Below are 26,924 nucleotides of genomic sequence, written 5' to 3'. Positions count from 1 at the left end.
TATCCTTTAATAGGGTTTCCATTAATTTGCCTACTATTGATGTCAGACTCACTGGTCTATAGTTGCTCGATTCCTCCCTACTACCTTTCTTGTGAATGGGCACAAGATGGAAAGATCTGCATATGTTCTGTGTTTTTGACCCTCAGGCCGGGTTCACATCTGCGTTGTGAACTCTGTCACTTTGATCCAGTCACTGCATATATCCTCGCCGGATCCCATTAAAGTGACTGGGGATCTGATGGTGCACAATGGTATCCGGCTATGCGCCGGAACAGACTTCACAGCGCATATGTGAACATTGCCTTGCCTGTTTTTTGGCTCAGAATCACTGATAGAAATCACTGAAGTTAGAACTAGGCTTCAAGCTTATCATCCGAGACCAGACTGCACCAGTCATGTAAACGTAATCTTAAACTACAAACTGAAATGGCTACAGGACTACTGTATATATGCTTTTAAGACTAACCTGTCCCTCGGACTTATGGATTCAAAACTATTTTGTCAAATAATATACTTCTACACAACTCCAGAGAGACTGCCAGCCCAGCCATGTTCATATAAGATTGAAAATGCTTATGTTAAATTAAGGACCATATGAAATGTTTACTACTGATAGAAGCACGTTTGGAGAGAAATCTAACAATTTCATCACAGTTCACAAGATAAATAACTTCTAAGAGGAATATTCTTCTGGCTTTTCTCACACCTGGGAGGAAAGTAATACTTCTTAATGACCCAAATAAGTTACCAAACTGCCCTTAGAAAACTAATTGTGCATGAAAGCCCTAAGCTAAGAATTGGCAGCTTTCAAACGCTCCCTTTTAATGGCAGGACAGAGACGTGGCTGTACCCCTGTGGCTATAAGGTTTCATTTGATATGCATCATAAAATCACTGAGCACTTATTTGTCAGGCACAACATATGCTAAAGTGCAGGCCAGAGAAAATGAGAATTTTTTCGATTGGTAATATTTGTCTTTGGTAAGAAACAATCTTTCTATACATCCCAAATGACCCAATTCTATTTTACAGCTCCGGCATAAGCTATTCTCATTAAGTGAATGATGAGCGCACAATTAAAAAGTGCCAGTGGGTAAGAATGTCCTTATGCCACAATCGGTGCACACTGTGCAATTAGGAGGATGTATGGGCAAAATCCTGTTTCTCAAGACTAAGGTCACACAGGAGGTTTTTTTCATCACAGATTGAGAAATTAATTCCTGTTTTTAGGAACCGAGGCTGCTTGATTGAATTTCTCATGTGGCATTATGAACTTTTTTCATATTTTAATGCAGACTGTAGCATAACCTGCGTCTATGTCACGTCCTAGATATATAATACTGGCCAGTAGAGATTTCCTGCTGAGCAAATAAGAATCATTTATGAACCTGCCAAAATCCAGTCAAAGCAACAGTTCTATTTTGTCATGTTACTGATGTTCTGGCCCAGCGGCACTGTTTATCCAGGTTGGTGTAATATTAATTAGGGTCCTATACTGCACGATCTGACCTGCCCAGGCTCAGAAACACTTTAAAGAGAATCTGCAAGCACACTTACGGTGTCAAAATGTCTAAAGTTTCAAGCTCAGGACACCAGCCTCTGTTTTTAACAGGCGATTCCCAATCTGTCGTTGCAGAAATGATCCTGTTTTTGCAATCTAGCAAGAACAGGTTAGGTCACCAGCTGTCGGGAAGCTAGTAGGGATGGGCAAACTTGTGTTTTCAAGTTCTGCGTATAAAGTTCGGGTTGGGATTATCTAAGAACTCTGTTATGGATTCCGCTACCACGGACCATACCTTATGATCCATGGTAGCGGAATCCATAACAGAATTCTAAGTCTACTTTCACACTCGCGTTTTGGCTTTCGGTTTGTGAGATCCGTTCAGGGCTCTCACAAGCGGTTCAAAATGGATCAGTTTGCATTCTAATGTATTCTGAACGAAAAAGGATCCGCTCAGAATGCATGCTTGCATCAGTTCAGTCTCTATTCCGCTTTGGAGACGGACACCAAAACGCTGCTTGCAGCGTTTTGGTGACCGTTTGATGAAACTGAGCCAAGCGGATCCGTCCTGGCACACAATGTAAGTCAATGGGGACGGATCCGTTTTCTCTGACACAATCTGGCACAATAGAAAACGGATCCGTCCTCCATTGACTTTCAATGGTGTTCAAGACGGATCCGTCTTGGCCATGTTAAAGATAATACAAACGGATCAGTTCTGAACGGATGCAGATGGTTGTATCATCTGAACGGATCCATCTGTGCAGATCCATGACGGATCCGCACCAAACGCGAGTGTGAAAGTAGCCTTAGATAACCCGAACCTTGTACGCCAAACTTGAAGTTTGCTCAAGACTAGCAGCCAGGTATCCAGAGAAGACAGAAGTGGTTTATAACTACTTCTCCCTTCTCTTTTCCAGGGTACAATGGAGGAGATTTATCAAAACTGGTGTAAAGGAAAATTGGGTTACTTGCCCAAAGCTACCAATCAGATTCCACCTTTTCATTTTCTTAAGGAGCTCTGAAATATGAAAGGTCGAATCTTATTGGATGCTATGGTCAACTAAGCCAGTTTTCCTTTACACCATTTTTGATAAATCTCCCCCAGAGTGCTCAATGAGCTCTATGCAGTGAATAGAGGAAATGCCTCTATTGGACCCAGTGATCACATGATCACCATGTGCTCTTTGGGCGTAGCAGAGTTGCTGGATCTTAGCAGACCCAGATCAGTTCTGCCAGTGTAAAATGTCACCCTGGGGATCTTTGAAAGTAGTCTTTTGTGACCTCATAAATAAAATACCATAGAAAATATCAAAAATAAACACCTACAATAACCAAAACCATTGACTCCCCATTCAAACGAGCAGTGGTGTAACTAAAAATGACTGGGCCCCACAGCAAATGTTTTTCCTCCCATGCAACCCCCACGCTAGTCAAGATCTCTCTCAGACAAGGCACGGCAGCAGCTCCGCCCATTTCCTACAGTGTCTTTGTACATAATGTCATTTTATAATACTGTTTAGAAGCCCTGACAATAAAATCTTTTAGTCCTCCTAGGTGTTTCCCTTCTGAGTTCGGGCCCCAAAGCAGCCGCTTCCCCTATAGCTATGCCCCCCTGCACATGAGACATATTTTATATCACAAAGACTGTTGTAAATTAGGGAACCTTTTCTATCCTTTAAGAATAAATAACTGTAATTAAAAAAAATGTGCAGTGCAAGGTGTCAGTGTGGTACCCTCACTGCAACATTTATGGTCCTGTATTTTAAAGGCTATGTACACCTTTGGGGGGAATTTTTTGAATTATTGCATTGTACTCATTTTGAGCTAAACATTTTTTAACTGGTCTTTATTAAACATTTTGAACCCCTGTCTCTCTGCAGCTTTGAGTTTCTCTAGTAGCAGACTCTGAATTTTCACTCTGTCCCATCAGGCAGCTCAGCTGATGGGCTCCTTATCTCTGCTATCGGACATTATAAACACTCATTATAACTCAGTTCTTATGTTACTGATAAGAATGTGGCTTAAATAAGTGTTTATGACCTTTTAGTAGTTTAGAGATAAGGTGTAATAGATGACCGACACAAAGTGAAAGTAAAAATTAGGATTAACAAAGCTAGACAAAAAGTTAACCCTTTGTGACAGAACGGCTCAATATTTTTAATAAAGACCAACTGAAAAAAAAAAATTTGTAAAATGCAATCATAAAAAAAATTGCCCCAGAAGGTGTACACAGCGTGTATATCTCACCCAGATACCTCAGCTTGGTGAGATAACTGAAATCCAGAAAGCTGCAGTGGTCTCAGCTAAGTGTAGTTTGCTGAGAGAGTTTTGTCTAGCTGTTGTTCTGGGCTGGATTTCATGTGGAGTGGGGGATAGGTTTGGTAGTGGGATCTGCCAGTCCACACCCTTCCACTACATGTATTGTCTTTTGCCGGAGGTGATCGCAGGTGAGGCCTACTGCTGTCATCAAGGAGGGATAAAACAACCCTCTGTGTATGACTTGGAGGGAGAAAGGCTGAGGAAGCCTGAGAGGCTCTGTGTGGTCTTAGCCAGGAGGGCTGAGGGGCCACGAGGCTTTGTAAAGCCTGAAGTTTGGGGGGCCCAGCGACGCCTACGAAAAGAGGGTCGCACGGTCAGAATCAGGAGGACTTCTGGACCATCTCACCCCAAGGGTGGTGGTTTTGTCACAGCCTGGAGGCTGCTGGACCGTATATGGCTGAGGAAGCCGGATCTAATCCTGTGTGTGAACGGCGCTCTAGCGGTGAGGTAGAGACAACACATCTATTAGGTAGAGCCCAGACGGGCAGGTGTTTATTTTCGATGTTTATGTGTGTGATGGTGCTGAAGTGCCAAAATAAAGCACCTTTTGGACTTGAACTCCGTTGTCAGAGGAGAAGCCTGTGATTGCGACCCCCTGAGAGAGCGCAATCCCTTACACTAAATTCTGTATGTAAAGTATCTTAGATGAGATGTTCTTTACTCTACATGTATATGCTTCTGCATGTTATATGTGTATAAGAAAAATGGAAGAAATCTGCCTATCTCAAAACGTTTACAGTTAAAGAGGTTTTCCACACTCCTGATATTGATGACCTATCCTCAGGATAGGTCCCATTCAAATGAAAGGGAGCTGAGCTGCAGCAACCCAGTATAATTACTACACTTTGAATGGAGCTGCGCTTCCTGCCCCGATCAAAGTGCTAGTACTGGTACCTAAGGGTGTCAGACCCCCCAGATTGGAATTTGATCAGCTTATCAGAGGATAGGTAATCAATATCAGGAGCTTGGGAAACCCCTTTAAATTTTCTTCTCATGTTTCTTTCCCTTCACAGTACTCAACATTAAAGGCTATGGACACCTTTGGATAATTTTTTTTTTTTTTTTGCTTTGTTCTAATTGTGCACTAAAAACTTGTTTCCATTGTTTTTTCTTAAAAGTTCAACCATTTTTCTTCTGCAGCCAATACCTGTTCTCAAATATTCCACACAGTGTACTGTAAGTATTATTTTTTTTCATGCATTTTCATATAGGCTTCTTTATAGGAACAAAAATGTATAAAAAACACGCAAAAAATATGTGACCAGAAAATGGCACAAACAATTGTAAAAAAAAAACATGAATTTCAGGGCATTGTTTAAGCCCATATGAAATTACTACAAACTATTTGTGAATGAAGCCTAAATGTGCTCCCATACTAAAAGTCATGCGTTTTTTTACAAGCATTTTTTGGTGTAGTGTTTTGTAGTTATACGTTTTTCTTGCATTTTTATCAGACATTTTTTTCCTCTATAAAGAGGGAGACAAAAACTGTGGGAGATTTATCAAAACTGGTGTAAAGGAAAACTGGCTTAGTTGCCCATAGCAACCAGTCAGATTCCACTTTTCATTTACCAAAGGAGCTCTGAAAAATGAAAGGTAGAATCTGATAGGTTGCTATGGTCAACTAAGCCAGTTTTCCTTTACACCAGTGTTGATAAATCTCCACCACTGTCTTAAAATTTCACTACAAAAATGCAGCATTTGTGGGGTGTGAAACCCACCTTAATCCAACAAAATATGATCTAAATATAACATTAGAAATAGGGGATTTTATTCAATAACATACAATAGCACACACACAGAAAACATTACATAATACACATAACTTTTGAGAAATGCTGAGTTATGAGATTTCAGTTTCAAATTGAAAGACCAGATAACATTGCATTTCCTTATCGCAGCCACTGAGTGTGAGTAATGAGTATCCCAGGGAGAAGCCCGCCAGGAAGGCAATGTAATAGCCCATAATAATGTAGTCAGACGCGCAGAATTAGGACCATAAGTAATATCATGGGCTTATTGCTTTATACTGCAGTGATTATTAATACTAGTAACTTGTATACAAGACAGCTGCACTTTTTTATGATATATAGATATATTCAAAAAATGAAAGGACAAATGTATATGTTTTTATTTGTACTTAACGCCAAAAATACAGGGACACATTTATTAAGACCAGCGTTTTAGACTCTGCTCCTAATAAAGCCCTAAACTGGCAGTGGATCCGCTGAAGTTATGAAAAGGCGCAGGACTCTCCATAACTTCTGCGCCTCCAGCACCATTTTTAAATGTAAGACAGCTTCTGACTGAGCTGTCTTTCACACTAGCGTTTTTACTGGATCCGGCAGGGTTCAGCAAAAATGCTTCCAATACTGATAATACAACCATCTGCATTTGTTATGAACAGATCCAGTTGTATTATCTTTAACATAGCCAAGACGGATCCGTCATGAAATCCATTGAAAGTCAATGGGGGACGGATCCGTTTTCTATTGTGTCATCCCATGACTGAAAGAAAACCGCAGCATGCTGTGGTTTTCTCTCCGGTATGGAAACGCAACCAAACGAACGGAATGCATTTTGGAGCACTCCGTTCTGTTCAGTTTTGTCCCCACTGTCAATAAATGGGGACAAAACGGAAGCGTTTTTTTTCCGGTATTGAGACCCGATGACGGATCTCAATACTGGAAAATATTAACTAGTGTGAAAGTAGCCTTACATTTAGACCTTTTGCTACACCTAAGACAGGCGTATAAAATGGTGAATGAGACGGGCCTGCCGGCCTGTCCTCTTCCCTGCCCACAGCACACCCAATTGTTTAGACCTGGCATGAGCGGGGCAAAGTCGTACATAGCGACTGAAATACCCCTAATTTAGGCGTACTTCAGCATAGTAAATGACCCCCACAGTTTGTATTGTATATTTTGAAATGTATAAAGTACTTCCCTATTAAGATCATAATACATTGTTGGTTTTATTGGGGAATTTGCAAGTTTATAATGGTCATTTGATTCTCAACTAAAAGGGTTTTTCACAGTTGTAGGAACATAATTGGTCGGTGCCAGGAAAGTACTTTGTGTGGATTTTCAGTGCAGATTTTGTAATCTGGTGCAAATCTGCATCAAAATCTGTGCAGTTTTTGGTGGGGATTTGGTGTAGAAATGCAGTGAAAACGGCATGAAAATCTGCACTGACTGCATAAGGTGCATATACCCATTAAGATATAACTATATATTACAATGAGAGTCAGTGAAAGATATATACAACTGTAAACAATGAAATTTGGGGTGTGCGCTAGGAGGAATGTTTCTGTCCCGTATCAAGCAAAGTTAAAAAAAATTTTTAAAAAATACAGTAGAAATGTTTCAATATAATGTCATGGTAATTGTTCCTGGACTATTGGGCACTCAGTTAAAGGGGTATTCTAATGTCAGCAATCCAGCTTAACATGATAGATAATAAAAAAAATATATTAATATTTGCGAATGCACAGATTTTTCAACAGTTTACTGATGTTTAGTTCTTGCTTCTCCCCCCCCCCCCCCCCCCCCCTCCCCCCCTCCCCCTTGTCCCCAGCTACGTATCTCTTCTGTTGCCTATGGTCACAGCTGCTCTTGCGCACTTCCAACTCAGCATTTTGGTTTGTACATGGCCGGGCAATTGCGATGGTGCTTGTGCATGCATATTACCTCCTTGCAAGGAGTGAGCACTTCTAATGTGATGCCATCGCAGCACCGCTAGCTGTGTATGTGCTGGTAAGGGATTAGTGCCACCCACAATCCAGCTGAAGCTGGAGAACAAGCAGCAGTCCATGCACAAGTGAAAAAGATGGATAGCAGGAAAAAACTATTACAATGCCAGATATGTTTATTTTCACCTATAGTCATGATCTGGGGGAAAAGGCTAGGGAGATAGGAATAACCCTTTAAGCACTGCTGTCTGCCCTATCACATGACAGGTGGAGGCTACATGTACACACTTACCAATTCCTGCTTGACCAATAATCCATGAGAGTCGAATGAAAAGCATCACACCCCATATATTTAACATGCATCTGACCTATTAGAAAAATATACGAAATATTAGATGAATATCTGATTATTACATTTTACTCACTATATGACTATTTACTCACTGCTTTTTTAAAGTAAGATAATGTAGTCTAAAAGGCAAGAATGTAAGCAGCTCTCAAGTCACAGAATTAACTTTTTTTTTAAAATTCCAAATCTGGTAACTGCAAATACTTTCCTTTACATATTTCATCTACTTTTATCTATTTATGTATTTACATAACTAGATAAAAGTAGATGAAATATGTAAAGGAAAGTATTTGCAGTTACTAGATTTGCTACTAGTTGCTTTCAAATATCTGCTGCCATGAAAACAGAGCGCAGATTTCCTCTACACCACTGTCAGACATGTTACCTAGCGGCTACGTTTAAGGGTCCATTCACACGTCCGCAATTTCGTTCCGCATTTTGCAGAACGGAATTGCGGACCCATTCATTTCTATGGGGCCGCACGATGTGCTGCCCAGATCCGGGATTGCGGACCCGCACTTCCGGGTCCGCAATTCCGTTCCCGAAAAAAATAGAACATGTCCTATTCTTGTCCGCAATTGCGGACAAGATTAGGCATTTTCTATTAAGTGCCGCACATCGCCGATGTCCGTGTTTTGCGGATCCGTGGATCTGCAAAACACACACGGACGTGTGAATGGACCCTTAAGTTTATAAGTTCCCACAATACACTGCTCTCTGGTCCACAGAAGCTAGCAGAGTTTTGAATTTATTTATTTATTTTTCAATGTACTATAATGTGAATAGTAAAGATAAAAGACAAAAATATCTTGTAATTAAAAATCTGCATAAGCTAAGATTTTAAAGGGGTTGTCTCATCTGGACATTTATGGCATATTGATAGGATATGCCATAAATGTCCGATAGGTGCCGGTGCCACCTGTAGGACCTTCTCCCATCTCAAGAACAAGCCTTCAACATGAATGAAGAACACACTGTGCATTCGCAACCTCCTTTCCATACACTTATGAGAGCTCGCTCAGCTATTTTTGGGAGTCCTCTAGCAATGAATGGAGACAACGCTATGCATGTGCAGCCAACCCTCCATTCGCCACTATGGATCTTTCAAAAACAGCTGAGCCAGCACTTGACTATATTCAGAAGTCCCATGGCAGTGAATGGAGAAAGCCACACATGTGCAGCTTGCTCTCCATTTATGGTGGGACCCGGTTCTTGAGGTAAGAGCAGGACCCAGAGGTGGGACCTGCACCTTTGAGCATTTATAGCATATCATATTAATGTGCCATAAATGTCCAGATGGGAATACCCCTTCACTATTGTTCACAAGGATTTTTCACAAGAGGCTGCCAACTGACCAGAACACCCTTTATCCATCCAAATTTTACAAATCCTCCCTTCTGTTGATCCTCTTCATTCTGCTCTTCATCGCCCAAAGCACCTTCTCCATTTGAAACAGAGCCAGGAGTCACTGCTACATCCTATATAATTAAGAATAAAATTCATGTTGGTATAGTCACCTATTTCACATTGAAGAATAGTAGCACTATTTTATAGTCACACAGTTAAAACAAATACTCAGGTTCAAGCTTTCTCAAACCTGGTTTGATTCGGAGGAAGATAAAACCTTACTTAAAAAACTATTGCGATATGGCCGTTCCCTAAGATGTGAGAATGACATGAGAATAAGATTGTGGAAAATGTCAAAGTCCTTGTTGTCTTAGAAATCCATTGGCAATTCTATGGAACTGTGATACAATACTATAGCATTTTTGATGAAACACTTTCATTTGATTGAAAATAGGAACAGAGCCCCAACGGTTATGATTTATTCAGAGTCACCCCTGTACCCTAACTCTTTATGGGAAATGACATTTGCTTGATATTTGCTATGACATTTACAGTGATCTTATTGGTTTTTTAGTTTAATGCTCTTGGTTTGTGTGAATATTCTAGTGATTTTCTACTTCACCTGCAATGAACTAGCTTTGTCTGCAGCTTGTTTTCCCATAAGAAAGAAGGGGATAATAAGTATTGCAGCACTGCAAAGGCTTTTTAAAGGGAACCTGTCATCACGAAATGCAGTTCAACCTGCAGGCATCATGTTATACAGCAGAAAGAGATGAGAAGATTGCTATATATTTATTTATGGATTTATTTTTTGTGGTAGTGTTAAAACATTCAATAAAACTTGTAATTTATACTTTTATATCTCTGCTTTTCTAACTTCAGTTGTACACAAGGCCATGACTAACAGCTATTGGTATATAGACAATTACTCAGAAAATGCTATCAATCACCTCACCCGTGTACAGCTATCAATGACTGACAGCTATCTATGAATACACACTTACACAGAGAATCACTAATAACACCTCCCTTATGTACAGCTGTCAGTGACTAACCGCTATCTATGAATACACACTTACCCAGAGAATGCTATCAATCACTGATAACACCACCCCTGTGTACAACTATCAGTGACTGACCGCTATCTATGTATACAAACTTACACAGAGAATGCCATCAATCACTGATAACACCTCCCCCATGTACAGCTATCAGTGACTGACCGCTATCTATATATACACACTGACACAGAGAATGCTATCAATCACTGATAACACCTCCACTGTGCACAGCTATTAGTAACTTACAGCTATCTATATATATACTCACTTACACAGAGAATGCCATTAATCACTGATAACACCTCCCCTGTGTACAACTACCAGTGACTGACAGCCATGTATATATACACACTTACACAGAAAATGCTATCAATGACTGATGACACCTCCCCTGTGTACAGCTATCAGTGACTGACAGCCTTGTATGTATACACACTTACACAGAGAATGCTAGTCACTGATAATAGCTGAGTGGGCTTTCTTGAGCTCACAAGATGGTGAATGTAGCATTGGAGCTATTGATACACAGAGGGTATTTATCATAAATATTTTTAATAGTACATTAATATAATTATAGAAATATTATATTATATAAATATTATAATTATAATTTTATAGTAAATTAATATCAATAAATCTAAGGGCTCATGCACATGGCAAAGTTACATGCCTGGACCCTGTATGATGATGCAGATTGCCCCTACAGGTCCAAATTACAGACCTTTTAGAAATAAGTGTACTGTCTTATATTGAGTCACCAAAATCTTCAATAGAATCCATGCTTCTAGGGCAGAATAGATCCATAATACAATAAGTGATGAACCATGCCTCAATTTTTTTTCTCTTTTTTTTTTTTTCTACTGAATCCATGAAATAAGCTCTGCATGCCTCAGAATAAAACTAGAGACTGAGGAAAGTACACTGTGGGCTGATTTTACAGAACTCTACAGATCGATAAGACAGAGGTAAGCTTTTAGCCTAAGAGCTAGAAACGGCCCCTTTACAAGGGCTAATTATCATGAACGAACGTTCAGATGAATGCTCTTTCCCTATAATTGCCCTAAGTATAATATATTGTTTGTGCTATATAGTGTGCGAGTTTGACATTAAGATATTAGGCTAGTTTAACACTAGCGCTAAAATCTTTCAGCAGGCTGTAACGGCAGAGGAGCAGCCTGCCGGAGTTGATAGTATCTGGTATAGCCAGATAATATCTTTGACTATAATGGGATACGGTGGGGACAAAAAGCAGACAAAAAGCACTGCTTGCAGGCTGGATCCCCGCTGGGTCAATGGGGCCTGGCAGGGCTTTTCTGGCTATGCCAAATACAATGAACTCTGGCAGATGAACAGTCTGCTCGAAGATTTTAGTGCTAGTGTGAAGCTAGCCTTAGATTCCTAGCACCGCTGGGGGGAGGGGCTGCAGAACATTTTGGCCCTATATAAGCAACAGGAATAAATAATAGCATTGTATAATATGGTTCAAAACAGATGAAAACGTGTAACACAGTACAGAAGTACAATGGTCAGTATAACCACGGCCTCCAAGCTACAGTAGGAAACAAGTACACTCATATGAGTTTAAAATATAAAGGATTATAGATACAGAGATTGGACCTAGGTGGCTTTATTAAAATGTAGAGGAGATGGGAAAAAGAGATTGAAGTGAATTATTTCCACAAAGAGCTATGAAATACTTGATAGAGTGTATGCTGATAGCATTATGCTTCATTTCACAGAGAAGATAAAAACAAAGCCAACAAAAATCTCTTCTCTGCAGGATATAAACGGGTTTGGAGTAAATGAAAAAACATACACAGCAGCAAAATAGAAGGCAGAAGCAAATCTGCAAAAGGCCAAAAGATTATTTCTCTATTTGGAATCTTGAGCAGACTTTCTGAATTCACACGTTTATGAGCAAGATAGATAGATACAGGTCAGTGGCAGACTCACATAACAATATTTGGTAGCAATCTATGAATTGCAATGATGTTGGCAATTGAAGCTGCAGACATCTGGATACTGTCACAGGGCCTTTCTGGACAGGTTACAAAACTGATTGTTGAAACTTGCTACACTAAACGTGCACCTCAACGCAACCCTTAACATTAAGGGCACCTCAGCCAACACCAGGAAGAAGAACCCCAAGAACAGAGAATGCCCAGAAGGAAAGAACAGGGGTGCCCTTCCCATCACTGCCCAGGGGTGCGACAGAGCAAGGGAGTACTATGACCACCATTCTTGCTACTATCACTCCTGTGCTCCCCTCTGCTCTTCTCCTCTGGGCTCGCTGCAAGTATAAAGCTATATGTGAGGTACTCTGCAGGGCAGTGGCACAGAAGATGATGGCACTGTATAAATAACTCATATTTCATTGCCCAACCCTGGTATATTAATATTCATCCAGCACAGAAATGGTGATTATTCATGAAAATGTCGAGTTGCCCTTCGTACAACTATGCAATGCTTTCCTGTTTTTATTGATAGGAAAGTGGTTAACACAATGCGCAGGAAAGCATCCCAACCAATGAATATGTATAATTCTATTTGTAGCAAAAGCACGGAGCCAAATTTTAACCGATAAAGAAAATCCTTCAATTATTGCCACCTGAAACCAGTTGATTCCTGCATTATCAGAATTAATGCATACTTTCACACTCCATTACCATAAATAACGCTTCTTAATGTCCTATTAATGCGCTCTGAATTCCTGTGTTTGCAGCTACAATTACTCATTTACCAGCAGAGCTGCCCTAAGAAACCTATAAGTCATAAAGCACGTAACTCTATAGATTCATCCCCTGAGGGACCACACAGGCAGTTCCACTTATTTTGCATTGCCCCATATAAAAGGTAGTGGAATGGAATGTATAATGTAGTGTAACATTCACATAGACAATTGAATATATCCATAACTGGAGCTAAAATAATAGTAACCACATTTATGTTATTAAAATAACTTTCTTTGTCCTTTTTGACTGGATGAAGTCTAACATATTTGTTGCAGACATTTCTGTGACTGTTCCACGGGACTGGCAGAAATCTATGCCACCAAAATAACCCCATAAAGATTAATGGAACTGATTCACAGAGATTTCTACAACAAATGTGCATGTGAATATCCGCTTACTATGATCATTTTTCTGCAGAATATTTAAAGGGGTTTCCAGTTGTGGCAAGTTATAACCAGGATATCTACAGGATAAGGGATAACTAGTACTACTGGGACCCCTACCGATCCTGAGAACGGAGGTCCTCTGTTTGGCATGCTCATTGCTGCTCTATTCATTTCTATGGGAGTCCTGGAAATAGCTGAGCACTGTATACGGCTGTCTCAGTATCTGCCATAGAGATGAATGGGGCTGCAGGAAGGGTGGAGTACATGCAGGACCTAGAGGAAAAAAAGAGACAATGCAGCAGCACCCTGCAAATCAGATAGAGTAAAGTACAATAATGCCAAAAATTATAGTGCAAATGCTCCGCTTATTTATAAAGTGAGATGCTTGGCCAATGCATTTTGTACAAAACCATCTGAGCCCGTCTGCCGTACGTCAAGGCGATCTCTGTTAGACGGGTCCTAACACTAAATACTACCTGTTATGCGCCATAATGGCCGCCATAAAGTTCAGGGACTGTTGGATCCACATGCATGCTGGATCCACTCTGCTTTTTACCATTTTTGCTGCCATAATGGCCTCCATTACAAGGGATGCAGGTACCGTAGCGTAGCATTAGCACTATAATTTTTGGCATTATTGTACTTTATCTGATTTGCAGGGTGCTGCTGCATTGTCTCTTTTTTTCCTCTAGGTCTTTGCCATGGCAGCGTGCACCTGCGCACTGGGAGGTGCTGACTAACCCCCATTTTTTTTGCAGATTTACAATGCTGGAGATGTGGCACTCCAGCGAGTCGTGCACTCCTGATTAGCCTGTCTGCCCCATAGGTTGATTTTAATTAGTTTCAGTATAAAGCTGTAGCCTGCTCTCACTACATTCATTGGAAGCTGTCTGGCACAAGGAAAGGTATAGAGTGGGCTCGGCATGCATGTTGGTACCTGCATCCCTTGTAATGGAGGCCATTATGGCACCAAAATGTCATGGCAGGGAGTGGGGGAAAACCCCCACCGTGCGGTGTCAGTGGGTAACGGGTAGCTGCTAGGCCAGGACGCCGGGAGCAGGTCACCTCCTAATGCGTCCCTAATTCTGACCCTGACTCCTAACCGTATGAGCCAACCCAGATGGTAGGAGGGCTCATACTCCGGAACCTCGGGCCCTACTAACCCTCAGGAAGTCCCTGGTCTAGGAGCAGGGTAAGACGACCTGTTCCTCCACAACACGGACGAACAGGAGTCTCCACCGGCCAAGCTGCAAGGAGGGGAAAACACATACAGCATATGGAGATGGCAGGTAAGTGAAACCTACTACACACTTACCTGCCACAGACACACTGACTGGAACCCGTGCACAAGTGCTGGTGTCCACACCAACATAAGAGGACACAGCACACACCACAACCACACAGGGACACAGGACACACATAGCTGCAATTAACATGACAGGGGAATGTCTAGTAAACATGCACCCAACACCACCAGACATGTAACACCAACTAGACATACAAACACCCTGAACATAACCCACTCCATACACATAGGGACAGGAAGGGAAGGAGACACCGGGATGACATAGAACATCTTCTATCTTCTATGACCACAATGGTGGCCCTCACTGGACAGATGGCAAATGAAGACCAGGAGGATAACTCCAGCATACATCATGGTTGGAGTACCCCTCAGCTTCAGGCATCCAGCAGAGGCTAAATAGCCCAAGCAGCCACACCCACACACACATAAACCCAGTGTTAAAACACTAGGAAGGGAGTTAACCCTTCCAACACCAGACAAGGGGAGGAAGCCACTTAAAGGGGAAGTGCACACACAAGCATGGAAATCTACATGTTGCCGCGGGCAACTGCAAGTGAAGCAACAGTGTCACAGTGCACACCATAGGCCGTGACACAAAAATGGTAAAAAGCTGAGTGGATCCAGCATGCATGTGGATCCAACACACCCTGAACTTTATGGCAGCCATTATGGCGCATAACAGGTAGTATTTTTTGTTAGGACCCGTCTAACAGAGATCACCTTGACGTACAGCAGACGGGCTCAGATGGCTTTGTACAAAATGCATTGGCCAAGCATCTCCCTTTATAAATAAGAGTAGCATTAGCACTATAATTTTGGGCATTATTGTACTTTATCTGATTTGCAGGGTGCTGCTGCATTGTCTCTTTTTTTCCTCTAGGTCTTTGCCATGGCAACGTGCACCTGCGCACTGGGAGGTGCTGACTAACCCCCCTTTTTTTGCAGATGTACATGCAGGACCTGCCACTTTGTTCATTTCGAGTATCCCGCAGGGGAATGGAGTCCACGAGTCCACGTTCTTGTGAACGTTAGGGATCCCAGTGGTAGAGCCTCCACCATCTAGTTACTTCCTATCCTGTGGAATGGGATAACTTGCCACAATAGAAATACCCCGTTAATATATAAATAACGTTCAGTTGTACATTGTTTAAAAAAAAAATTTTTGGGGTCAAACCAAAAGAGGCATTAAAGGGTTATTCCCATTTCAGCTATATACGGTTGAGATCAGAATACCCCTTGTATGCCGCAGATTACAGAAACAGCCAAGGTGAATGGGCTAAGCTGTTTCCGTAACTCCCATAGTAGTGAATGGAAGTTACAGAAACAGTGGAGCAGAATGAGCTGAGCTACATTGAATATTAAAATGGAAAAAGCCAAGTAAATATATGATCGGACAATATGGCTTTTACCCTAATCTTAACTGCCAGTAAAATGGTTCTGACCCTACTGGTTCTACTAATGCTGTGACATCACTGGGTGGTCACATACAGGGACTTGAGAACCACATGTGCCTCCCAATCTACTTATTGGAGAATGGTGGAAGGGTAGAGGTCTATTCTGTTGGTAACTGTGGTATGCACTATGGTGAATGTCTATCAAGATCTCACCATGTTGGGCAAATGAGCCTTATCACAAACTCATCAGACTTATCAGAAAGATTGTAAGATGGGATCCTGCTACACAATGTAGCTATATGTTGACTTCTTGATATTCTTCTCCCAGGTTGAACGAGGTAAGATTTAAACAGATAGTCCGTAATATAGTGCAGATGCAATAGATCTTCAGACATGCGCAGTAACCTGTTCAAAAATGGTCGGTGTTATTTCTAATCGTTGATCTTCCCATAAACTTTGTAAGATTCACTTTCTTTCATAGATGTCCCGTTAGAGTTTAGTGCACAAAAAGTTTCAAATTTATGCAGCCATTTGGCACAGTTAGCGTGTTATTTACTCGGCCCTGGTGCAAAGTCTATAAGTCAGGATCAGTACCTACAGACTGATTAAGAACGCCACTTGGTCAGTTGTCGGTGAATTATATAGAATTTAGAAGAATAACCTTTTATCCTTGAGGCGGAATAGTCAGAAGTTCATACTGAACTAAAAGCGCACTGCGCGCAAAATCATGGAATGCGTTTTCGTTCCTCAGACAGGGTCTACGATATTGAATGTCATTATTTATTAACACAAGTAAATGTACTGATACCAGCTGACATATCTCTGTCCCCGCATCTCAGCTTAAGAAATAAACCTCGGACAACATTCAATTTTGAAAAGATTTATTCACATAAACTAATCAACATTTGGGTGTTGTCAATCCAACTTCATCAGAACATGTCATCTTGGTGAAGATGGATTGACGCATTGACTTGTTCATTTCAGCATGTACCATTATGCAAATCACCTTCTTCTATATTTACAGGGGCTGCCAACCTGATTTTATTTATGGAAATTCATACAGCGCTAGGCTCAATGTTCTCCCGTATGCACACAAGATTATACTATTCGCCCTTAATGTATGCCCAGAACTTTTTCTTAATAAATGTCCCATGCCTTCAGTAGATGGATGATTTCTATTCTATTATATATACAATTTTTCCCCCTTTTTTTTTTCTTAATCTGGTTCCACCTGAAAGTTTTTAGATGCCGGCTGATCAAAATGCAGCAACAAAGTGTTTTATGATAATGTATCCAAATCAAGAAATTGTATGGCTGGTTCAGACACTGCAAATAACCCCAACAACAGGAGCGTCTGATAAATCTATCACAAGTGTCTGGCTGCCTAACAAAACAGCAAAAGCGTTCCCTTTCTGTGGGATTTTCTCATCAAGTGACGATCCTGATGTACAATAATCATTCTTTCTAACTGGCCTCCAATTTCCTAATGTATGTATTGTTAACATTAGTCAGTGGTAAGTGTGCATTATTGTATCCCTGCTAATGTCTTAGGCCCGCTTCACATATATTAGTTGTGTCCGGCCAGCTACTTCATATACCAGCAACTGATATATGTGTACCGCACTTCAGTGCACAGATCCGGCAACAGAGAGGAACACCGCATGCAGCGTTTTTCTGTCTGACGCCATCTGACATCCGTCATCACCAGTGATGCACCAGATGAACGTGAATGATCCCATAGAAAACTATGGGATCGTTTCTAGCTTCAGTTTCCCTCTGGTGTTTTCTGCACCTCGCCGGAGGGAAACTGAGCTGGACTGCCGCATATGTGTGAAGCTGGCCTTACTAGAGGAGATCCTGTCCATTAGTATGGTATTTTAGTTAGGTACAATTCTGGCATCAAATCTAACATGCCGTTTTATTTGCATGACCCAGTTTTAGTACCACAATACTGTGGCAGGAGGCAAATAATCTGGGCCACGCTGACTGTCTCCTCCACAGTGCATGGAAATCATAGAGACAGACAAATATTGAAATGTTCTAATCAATAACCAATTAAAGGAGTTGCCAAAGATGATTAATAATCTTGGACAACCCTAAAATGTATACACTCACCCATTTCTACAGCACTGTTCTTTGCTGCCCTGGTCTGCTCACCCCCTTCCCCCCCCCCCCCAATTGGCAAAAAGAAACAAAAGCAAAACTGCAGTGGTGATGTGCCTGGATACGGCACATGACTTTTGCAGCCAATCACTGTCCTCAGCAGTCTACAGATGAGGACAGGGATTGACTTCAACGATGAGGTGCTGAATTCAGGGACATAACCATACACGTTGCTGATTGCTGTGATGTGCCTGGATTCGGTACCTCAGCACTGCAGCCAATCACTGTCCTCAGCTGTAGACCTCTGAGGACAGTGATTGGCTGCGGTAGTCATGTGCCGTTTAAAAGACATGCAGCAGTAGGGAAAGCGGACCAATGGTGCTGGAGAAAGTGGTGAGTATAACATGATTTTTATATTAGACAACTGAGGGGGGGGGGGGGGGGGGGGGGGTTAACAGACCAGTGCAGTAGAGAACAGCAGGTGTGGGCTGGGAACTTAATGTGGTCCTGGAAAAAAAAAACTAAAAGTGGCCCCATGTTGTAGATGGGGCCAGATAGACAGAAGACGGCAACACAAGTCGACAGGTACAACATAAGTAGGCAGGGCCAGAAATACTGTACTACAGAACCAAATACTGCCAAAACAGAACAAAATACCACAGTGCAACACAAAATGCTGCCGCCCTGCCAGAGTATCAAACTGTATCATCGTCCTGAGGACAACAATACAGTTGAATTCAGGAGGGCACCTGTAGCAACTGGCCAGGTGCATAAATGCTTGATGCTCCTACATTAATTAATGCTGAGAGTATCAGATCTTTATGTACCTGGCTGGCGGTCATGAGGAGGGCTGGTAATTGGCCCACCAGGAAATTTCCCTGTAGGGTCTATGGCTAGTCCGTCCTCTGAGAACAACTTTGGAGAAACGGGTGAGTATATAATTTTTTATTTTAAGACATTGTATGGATTGTTCGAGATTTAGAATTATTTCTGACAACCCCTTTAAGGACCAGACTATTTTTTGACTCAAGGATAAGACAAACTTTTTTGGGGTAATTTATCAAACAGAAATACGCCTGCGTCCATATTAAGCCTCCTGATGAAGCGAAGGCGAATCGCGTGTTGAGGTGTGTTCTTGGACCCCTTGCACCACGCTCCTTCAAACATGTTCACAGATTGGTTATTGTCCTGACCTAGGTTTTTGTTATATTTATTTGGATTTTTTCTTTTTCCTTTGAGTGGGTATGTTACTTCATCCCCTCTGTAGGATTAGGTTTGCTATATAGATCTATCATTATAGGGAAATATGTAGCGCACTGGAGTGACAAAATCAAGGTAGAGGTGCTCACAGTAAAGAGGAATCACCCTTCCTCTGTTGGGCTAAAATTTGTAAATAAAGATGCTGGGCACTCTCAATCTATATGAAACCATACAATTTATTAATAAATAAGATATGGGAATGGATAAGTAGGTAAAGACGTAGCAATCCTAAAATCGCATAATATTATCAATGCATGCTACGTCTTTACCTACTTATCCATTCCCATATCTTATTTATTAATATATTGTATGGTTTCATATAGATTGAGAGTGCCCAGCATCTTTATTTACATAGATCTATCATTATTTCCTGATATTATTTAGATTGGCACAGGCTTACCTACCTTTGTGTTATGTACATGTATTTCCATCTTTTGTGGGAGCTATGTGGGTGCTTTGGGATTCATACTCAGTACCGCGTTTGTGGACATTGCTCCATATCTAGATGTTTTGTCCCCATTTTACATGATTTATCTCTACATATTTATTTATATATGCTGCAATATAATACTTTTTATATCCAAGGTTCTGAGTCCTGCTTATTTTTTTTCCATTTTATAGGGTTTTTGTATTGGTTGTTATTCAATTAGAGCAGGCTTCGTAACATTGTTTTTTGAGGCTAATTTGTTTAGTTTTTTTCCTGTTTGTATAATAGTAGATTAATTGAATTAGGATAACAGTATGACAGCTCTGTTGTTCTCTTGATTGGCCTAGATAAAGATGTCCACAGAACAGCAGTTGCACTTATCAGTAAAACGTATGATGCTCTAATTGAGTCACGGGGTGCACTCTCTGGCCGCAGTGAATGAATTGACTGAAAAAGTCAATGAAATCTATTTGCAGTGCCAAAAGTTCAAATAAAGAGGAAGTTAAACAGCAAGGACAAGAAGTAGAATATATGGGGTGACATAGTAGTGACCCTTTAAGACTTTCTAGACATATTCCAGTAGGGATAACAGATGATTGCCATTTACTGCGCTATGTAACATTTTGTGATACTGTAATTCCACCATTGTTTTTTGTTTTTATTTTTATGGTGTTCACTAGAGTTGAGCGAAGCGAGCTTCGGATGCTCGTTCAAAACTTTGGAATAATACTGTACAGAGATTCATCTCCATACAGTATTAGAATGTATGGGCTCCGATGAGCCAAAGTTAGTTATTCACGAAGTCACACATGAAAACCACTTTAAAATTTGAAATCGAACTCGGCTTCGGGTCCGAGGTACTAGTCGGAACCGAAGCCAAGTTCGGTTGCAAATTTCAATGTGGTTTTCCACTTTAAAAATCAACTACCGAAACTATTCAATGAAGTCACACGCAACTTTGTGAATAACTAACTTTGGCACATCGGAGCCCATACATTCTAATACTGTATGGAGACGAATCTCCATACAGTATTATTCCGAAGTTTTGAACGAAGCGACTTCGGATTAAGCTTTCGAAGCTCGCTTCGCTCAATTCTAGTGTGTTCACTATGTGGTACAAATGACATGAAAATACAGGTCAATACAATTAGGCCTCTTTCACACTACCGTATTGCTATTTCAGTGTTTTGCGGTCCGTTTTTCACGGATCCGTTGTTCAGTTTTTTTGTTTCCGTTCCGTTTTTCCGGTCCGTTTTTCCGTATGGCATATGCAGTATACAGTAATTACATAGAAAAAATTGGGCTGGGCATAGCAATTTCAATAGATGGTTCAGAAAAAAGCGGAACGGATACAGAAGACATACGGATGCTTTTCCGTATGTGTTCCATTTTTTTTGCGGACCCATTGACTTGAATGGAGCCACGGAACGTGATTTGCGGGCAATAATAGGACATGTTCTATCTTTTAACGGAATGGAAAAACGGAAATACGGAAACGGAATGCATACAAAGTACATTCCAGTTTTTTTTGCGGACCCATTGAAATGAATGGTACCGTATACGGAACGCAAAAAACGGCCTGCAAAATGGAAAAAAAAAACGGTAGTGTGAAAGAGGCCTTATGGTGATACCAAATTTTTATGTTTTTGTTTTAAGGTTTTATTTTTTACAGTTTTATTTTTTTAATTTAAGAATTTAGTAACATCCAATAACTGTTATCTACTATCATAAATTTTTGATTTGTTTCTATTTTATACTTTGTTCACTGTGCTAGATAAATAATGTGATATTTTGGACATATTTGTACGCAGTGATACCAATTCTATAAACATTTTTACTGCTATTTTTTTATGTTAAATGGGGAATGGGGGTTTAAATTTTAAATATTTATGTATTGTTATATTTTGTAAAATATAAATTTACTTTTTTTAGTCCGCTTAAGAGATGTGAACTTGTGTTTGCTTGTATAATACACTGCAATACCCCACAATTGGGTCAAGGGGGGCGATCATGTACATAGGAAGTCTCCTCCTTCTGTCTAACCACTCAGATGGCACTACTATTGGGGGGTTAAACAGCCAGGATCAGAGTTATTTCCAATCTCGCCCGCTGTAGGTGGGGGTCAGCTTTGTAACACTCCTGGCATTTGCCATGTATGCAGCAAGCTCAGCTCCTGCTCCACACACTTCTTAAGGGCCCTTTACGCAGGCCGAGAATCGCATAGATCATTGTTAACGAGTTTTCATAGTAAAGCCTGTTAGCGATGATCTGGCGGTGTAAATGTCCCGCCGACTACCTGATGAACGAGTGAAACGCTCATTGATTGGGTAATTGGATTATTTGGGTGAACACAAAAATCCTCCTTACTTGACAGCAGATTGTGCTGCATAAACACGATCTGCTGCCGGCAAACAAGTCAGTATGGGGAAGAGCGATGGCATTAGCGATCGCTCCTCCCCATACTCTGGAGGAGATCACTGCATGTAAATGCAGCGGTCTCCTACACTAGCGATCAGCAGATTGTCGGGAAGGAACGCTTACAATCTGCTGTAATATCTTCCCGTGTAACCATAGGTGTGTAGACCATTACACACCTGTGACATACATCTACATCAAGGAGCATGAAAGGGTTAAGGAATCAACTGATATTATCACTTAAGACCTGTTTGTAAATAGTTGCAGTGATTACTTGAACAAAATTTTGGCAATGTCTCTGTGCGGTGAACAAAGGGATAATAAAAGGCAAAATCATTGTTTCTCATACATTAAACTGATCGTTCTTTCATAAACATAAGATAACAATGCATCACTGTATGTACAATCTAACCTTCTAAATGGTTGTCCTGCAACTTGTCACTACTGTGCCGTACCGCTACTAGGACTAAAGGTGCCACTACTTATTACAACGGCCAGGACACTTACCAATCCTCAAAATGAAGGAGAAACTGTGCTAGTTAAGTTCTGTGTCTAAGACCTCATTCACACAACCCTATAGGTTGGTCCACAAACCACGGATCCGCAGAATATTGATACCTTCCGTGTCTATTCTAAAAGTTTTCTCACTCCCATCAATAGAAATAGTTATTCTCATCTGCTAAATGGACCAGAATATAGTATATAATTTGCAGAACAGCCACACGGATCCACAAAATATGCCGACGTGCGCATGGCCCCATAGAAATGAATGGGCCAGTGTGTTATCCACATAAAATGCAGATAGCACGCGGATGAAAAATACACTCGTGTGCATAAAGCCTTATTCACAGATTTTCCCCATACAGCTGTTCACCTGTACATACAGTAATAGTAGCAAAGACATAGAAATCCACTTTCTGGACAGATTTTTCGGATATCTTGCGTAAGAAAATTGCTGTGGGTAAATAAATCAACCTTCCCGCACACCTAGAAATGTATTCACATCATTAATGCAAATGCATTGAATACATATTATAATTAGGGATGAGCGAATCGACTTCGGATGAAACATTCGAAGTCGATTCGCATAAAACTTTGTTCTAATACTGTACGGAGCAGGGCTGTATTACACCAACAGATTATCTGACCAATATACAATCAGACCAATAGTTGGTGTGTATAACAAAAGATCTGTGTGTGGAATTGGCCATCTGACCAATGGATGCTGTTGCAATAAAGAAAAGAAATCAGATGAAACGCTGAGTACTTACTAAGCGACTTACCTTTGACAGCTGCTCATGGATTTCTGCCAGACTCGGTCGGATTTTCTTGATCCCGGAGACACTGCCAGTGTTTCTATAATAGTCAATCTTGGGAACAGCATCCATGGTGTTGTGACCAAATGTTTTCATGTAATATGTGTTATTGTGAGTGTCGTAAGGATGGAAACTTCCTTCTGTCTTAATAGTGTCTCCATTGTGCAGGATATTGAACATTCTAAGCCTGTCTCCACCAGCAAAAGATGTCTCTTCATACTGTGGAGGGTCCTTATCTCCTTCACAGGTGGGATTGTCATAACCTTCACTGATCACATGGACCTGAAAACGTGTTGGACTAAGGGGAGCTGTGTCTGCAAATGACTGTGGGGAATTATTCATTGTGATCTTATGACACTATACTGACGAGAGAATGCCCAATGCTAAAACTATAGAACTTTCCCTCTGATATCTTATAAGTTCATTATTTTTAGTGCAGAACTTGTATATTCTTCTGTATCCCTCTTTCACTTTCTCCAAGTCTAAAAAAAAGGAAACAAAAAATAAAAGAAACTCAATTAAGGTAATGTTCCTTATTTATAGAAATAGAAATTTTGATAAAGGAGGGTGCAATGAGTCTTTGGACCAGAGTTCTCTATATTGTGGTCATCCATTTAATAGTAATCTTACTTTTAGATTTATTCTTTAAACACCCCTTTAAGCTGGCTGATGATAGGAACATGTATTAGGAAGGAGCATTGCTAGGAATGGTTGTTCTCTGTAACGGAACTGTGTAAAGGTGTCACAGATCACCCGATAAAGAAGCAAACACATCATTGATGTGGTACCCAAAATCATTGTTTTTGGACAGATCATCCTGTCTAAACCAGGATCTGCTGCCTGGAAACAAAGAACCTGTATGGGGATGAGTGATTATAGTATTGATCACTTGTCCCCATGCAGAAAACATCAGGCAGTTATCAGGAATGAATCATTAGTGCCCGATTTTTCTGAGATGCCACCCCCTGCATAACGGAAACGGGACGGATGCCTCTAAAGGCATTCCGATATGCATTCCGTCATAGAATTGCGTTATGGTCCGTGGTAACGGAATCCAAAACGCAATTCACCTTTAACCAACAAACGAAGTGTGAACGAATTTCAAAATATGAAATTCGCTCATCTCGAATCATGTGGCATTGAGACAGATGCTACATGTGATATCACAATTATGCTTATTTATGCTTACACTTTATAAAATAAGGTAAAAACAAGGAAGCTGGTACAAGCTGTGTCATGAGACTCTAGATGTCCTTTGTATCAATCAAATAGATAGATTACAAAGTGATACATAGGATGAAAATCAATCACGAGTTTATAAGTTAAGACACTACATAAAAATATAAATATCTACTAAAACACAGATGATCATTGTGGATATTACTAACCTTCCAATTTGCAGAATGCGGGGTGCTCTCTGAATCAGAAATGCACTAGAAATTAGTGCCTGACCTTTTATATCATCCTGACTGGACACCACCCCGCCCTTCATTAGTCAGTGGAAGATGTTATTGGTTGAGCACAATAGAAAACCCAATGCACCTCTACCAGTCACAAGCCCAGTAGCACCATTTGGAAGGGAGCTCATTAATGGCTTACTCGCACAATCCAACTGTTAAACATCAACCTGCAGACAAATAGACTAATTCCAGTGTACTTGGAGGAAAACTAGAAGGACACTTGTACATTCCTCAAAAAAATATTACATCCCCAATCTAGAACCTTAACTGGATTTACAACCTATGTAAAATGACATAATAAAATGCAATGGCATTTATAACTGTAACACGCTATTGATAACGCACGCTTGAATGTTAGTGAGGAAAGTTATTAAGGTTATTGGAAAATAGATCCTGGTTGAAATTAAAATGCATTCAATGATATTTATTTTCTCTCAACAGAATAAAATTGAGTAAGGCCAAAACCAAATCTATTAGACTTAATACACACATGAAGTTTTAATGCATTTTTTCTAAGCCAAAACATAGTAAAATAGTATATAAGGCCTAAAAAAGACATTTGTCCATCCAGTTTGGCCTGTTATCCTGCAAGTTGATCCAGAGGAAGGCAAAAGAAAAAACCTGTGAGGTAGAAGCCAATTTTCCCCACTTAAGGGGGAAAAAATTCCTTCCCGACTCCAATCAGGCAATCAGAATAACTCCCTGGATCAACGACCCCTCTCTAGTAGCTATAGCCTGTAATATTATTACACTCCAGAAATTCATCCAGGCCCCTCTTGAATTATTTTATTGTACTCGCCATCACCACCTCCTCAGGCAGAGAGTTCCATAGTCTCACTGCTCTTACCGTAAAGAATCCTCTTCTATGTTTGTGTACAAACCTTCTTTCCTCCAGACGCGGAGGGTGTCCCCTCGTTACAGTCAAAGTTATGGGGATAAATAGATGATGGAAGAGATCTCTGTACTGACCCCTATTATATTTATACATAGTTATTAGATCTCCCCTCTTTTTCTAAAGTGAATAACCCTAATGTTGATAATCTATCAGGGTACTGTAGTCCCCCCATTCCAGTTATTACTTTAGTTGCACTCCTCTGAACCCTCTCCAGCTTTGCTATGTCTGCCTTGTTCACAGGAGCCCAGAACTGTACCCAGTACTCCATGTGTGGTCTGACTAGTGATTTGTAAAGTGGCAGGACTATGTTCTCATCACGGGCATCTATGCCCCTTTTGATGCAACCCATTATCTTATTGGCCTTGGCAGCAGCTGCCTGACACTGGTTTTTACTGCTTACTTTGCTGTTTATTAAAATTCCTAGGTCCTGGTGGTTTGCCGGCCGAGCAAGATGGCTGCGTGAGTTTGAGCTCCGGCACTACCTCAGCGACAGCGGGATAATATAACCCACAAACAAGATTCCAACTGCAGCCGAGAGACCACAGACGGTCCGGATGATGACTAGAGGCAAGAGATCCATGAAAAACCAGGGAAAGCTGGACTTTTACCTGGGTAAAGGCGTCCCTCCTCGAGATGCTTCTCCTCATCCCGGCCAGCAAAGCCTCGATGTTCCAGAGGCCCGGAACGGCTCTCAGGTTGACACGACAGTTGACTCAGCAGACGCCACGTATGACCAGCTCCCACCTGCCTCATTCGGATCCCCGACGGGGTATGTGCAGCCCGGAGCGTCCCGCGGATCTCAAGCAGGGAGCCCACAGAAGCGCGCCAATACACAGGCGCCATCTTCAAACTCGCCTAAGGCAGGTCAAACACGAATGCAGCAGGCCAAAGAGGCACCGAACGGGGAGGTGAGTGACCACACTACCCCGGCTATACAGTCGATTCTGACAGATGATAAGC

The 26,924-nt window shown here is 41.0% G+C and overlaps 1 protein-coding gene across 3 annotated transcripts in view; it reads right to left on the bottom strand.

Moving 5' to 3' along the window:
* The window catches only part of SLC12A1 (solute carrier family 12 member 1), a 123,005-nt gene extending 97,874 nt beyond the window's left edge, over positions 1 to 25,131 (bottom strand). For 2 of the 3 annotated variants that reach the window (XM_040414000.1, XM_040413998.1), the window contains exons 1-4: positions 24,998 to 25,131; positions 23,577 to 24,091; positions 9,218 to 9,340; positions 7,806 to 7,881 (exon numbers count right to left, since the gene is read on the bottom strand). In XM_040414000.1, the coding sequence (XP_040269934.1) occupies positions 7,806 to 7,881; positions 9,218 to 9,340; positions 23,577 to 23,951 (574 nt within the window). In that variant the 5' untranslated portion in view covers positions 23,952 to 24,091; positions 24,998 to 25,131. Of the gene's footprint in view, positions 1 to 7,805; positions 7,882 to 9,217; positions 9,341 to 23,576; positions 24,092 to 24,997 lie in introns of those variants that run through there. The other variant, XM_040413999.1, reaches the window with a different exon arrangement.
* Positions 25,132 to 26,924: the final 1,793 nt, after the last annotated feature.

This window comes from Bufo bufo, chromosome 1 (genome assembly GCF_905171765.1).
Source record: "Bufo bufo chromosome 1, aBufBuf1.1, whole genome shotgun sequence".
NCBI lineage: Eukaryota > Metazoa > Chordata > Amphibia > Anura > Bufonidae > Bufo > Bufo bufo.
The sequence above is the reverse complement of the archived record's forward strand: the minus strand, read 5'-3'. Positions and strand labels throughout refer to the sequence as shown.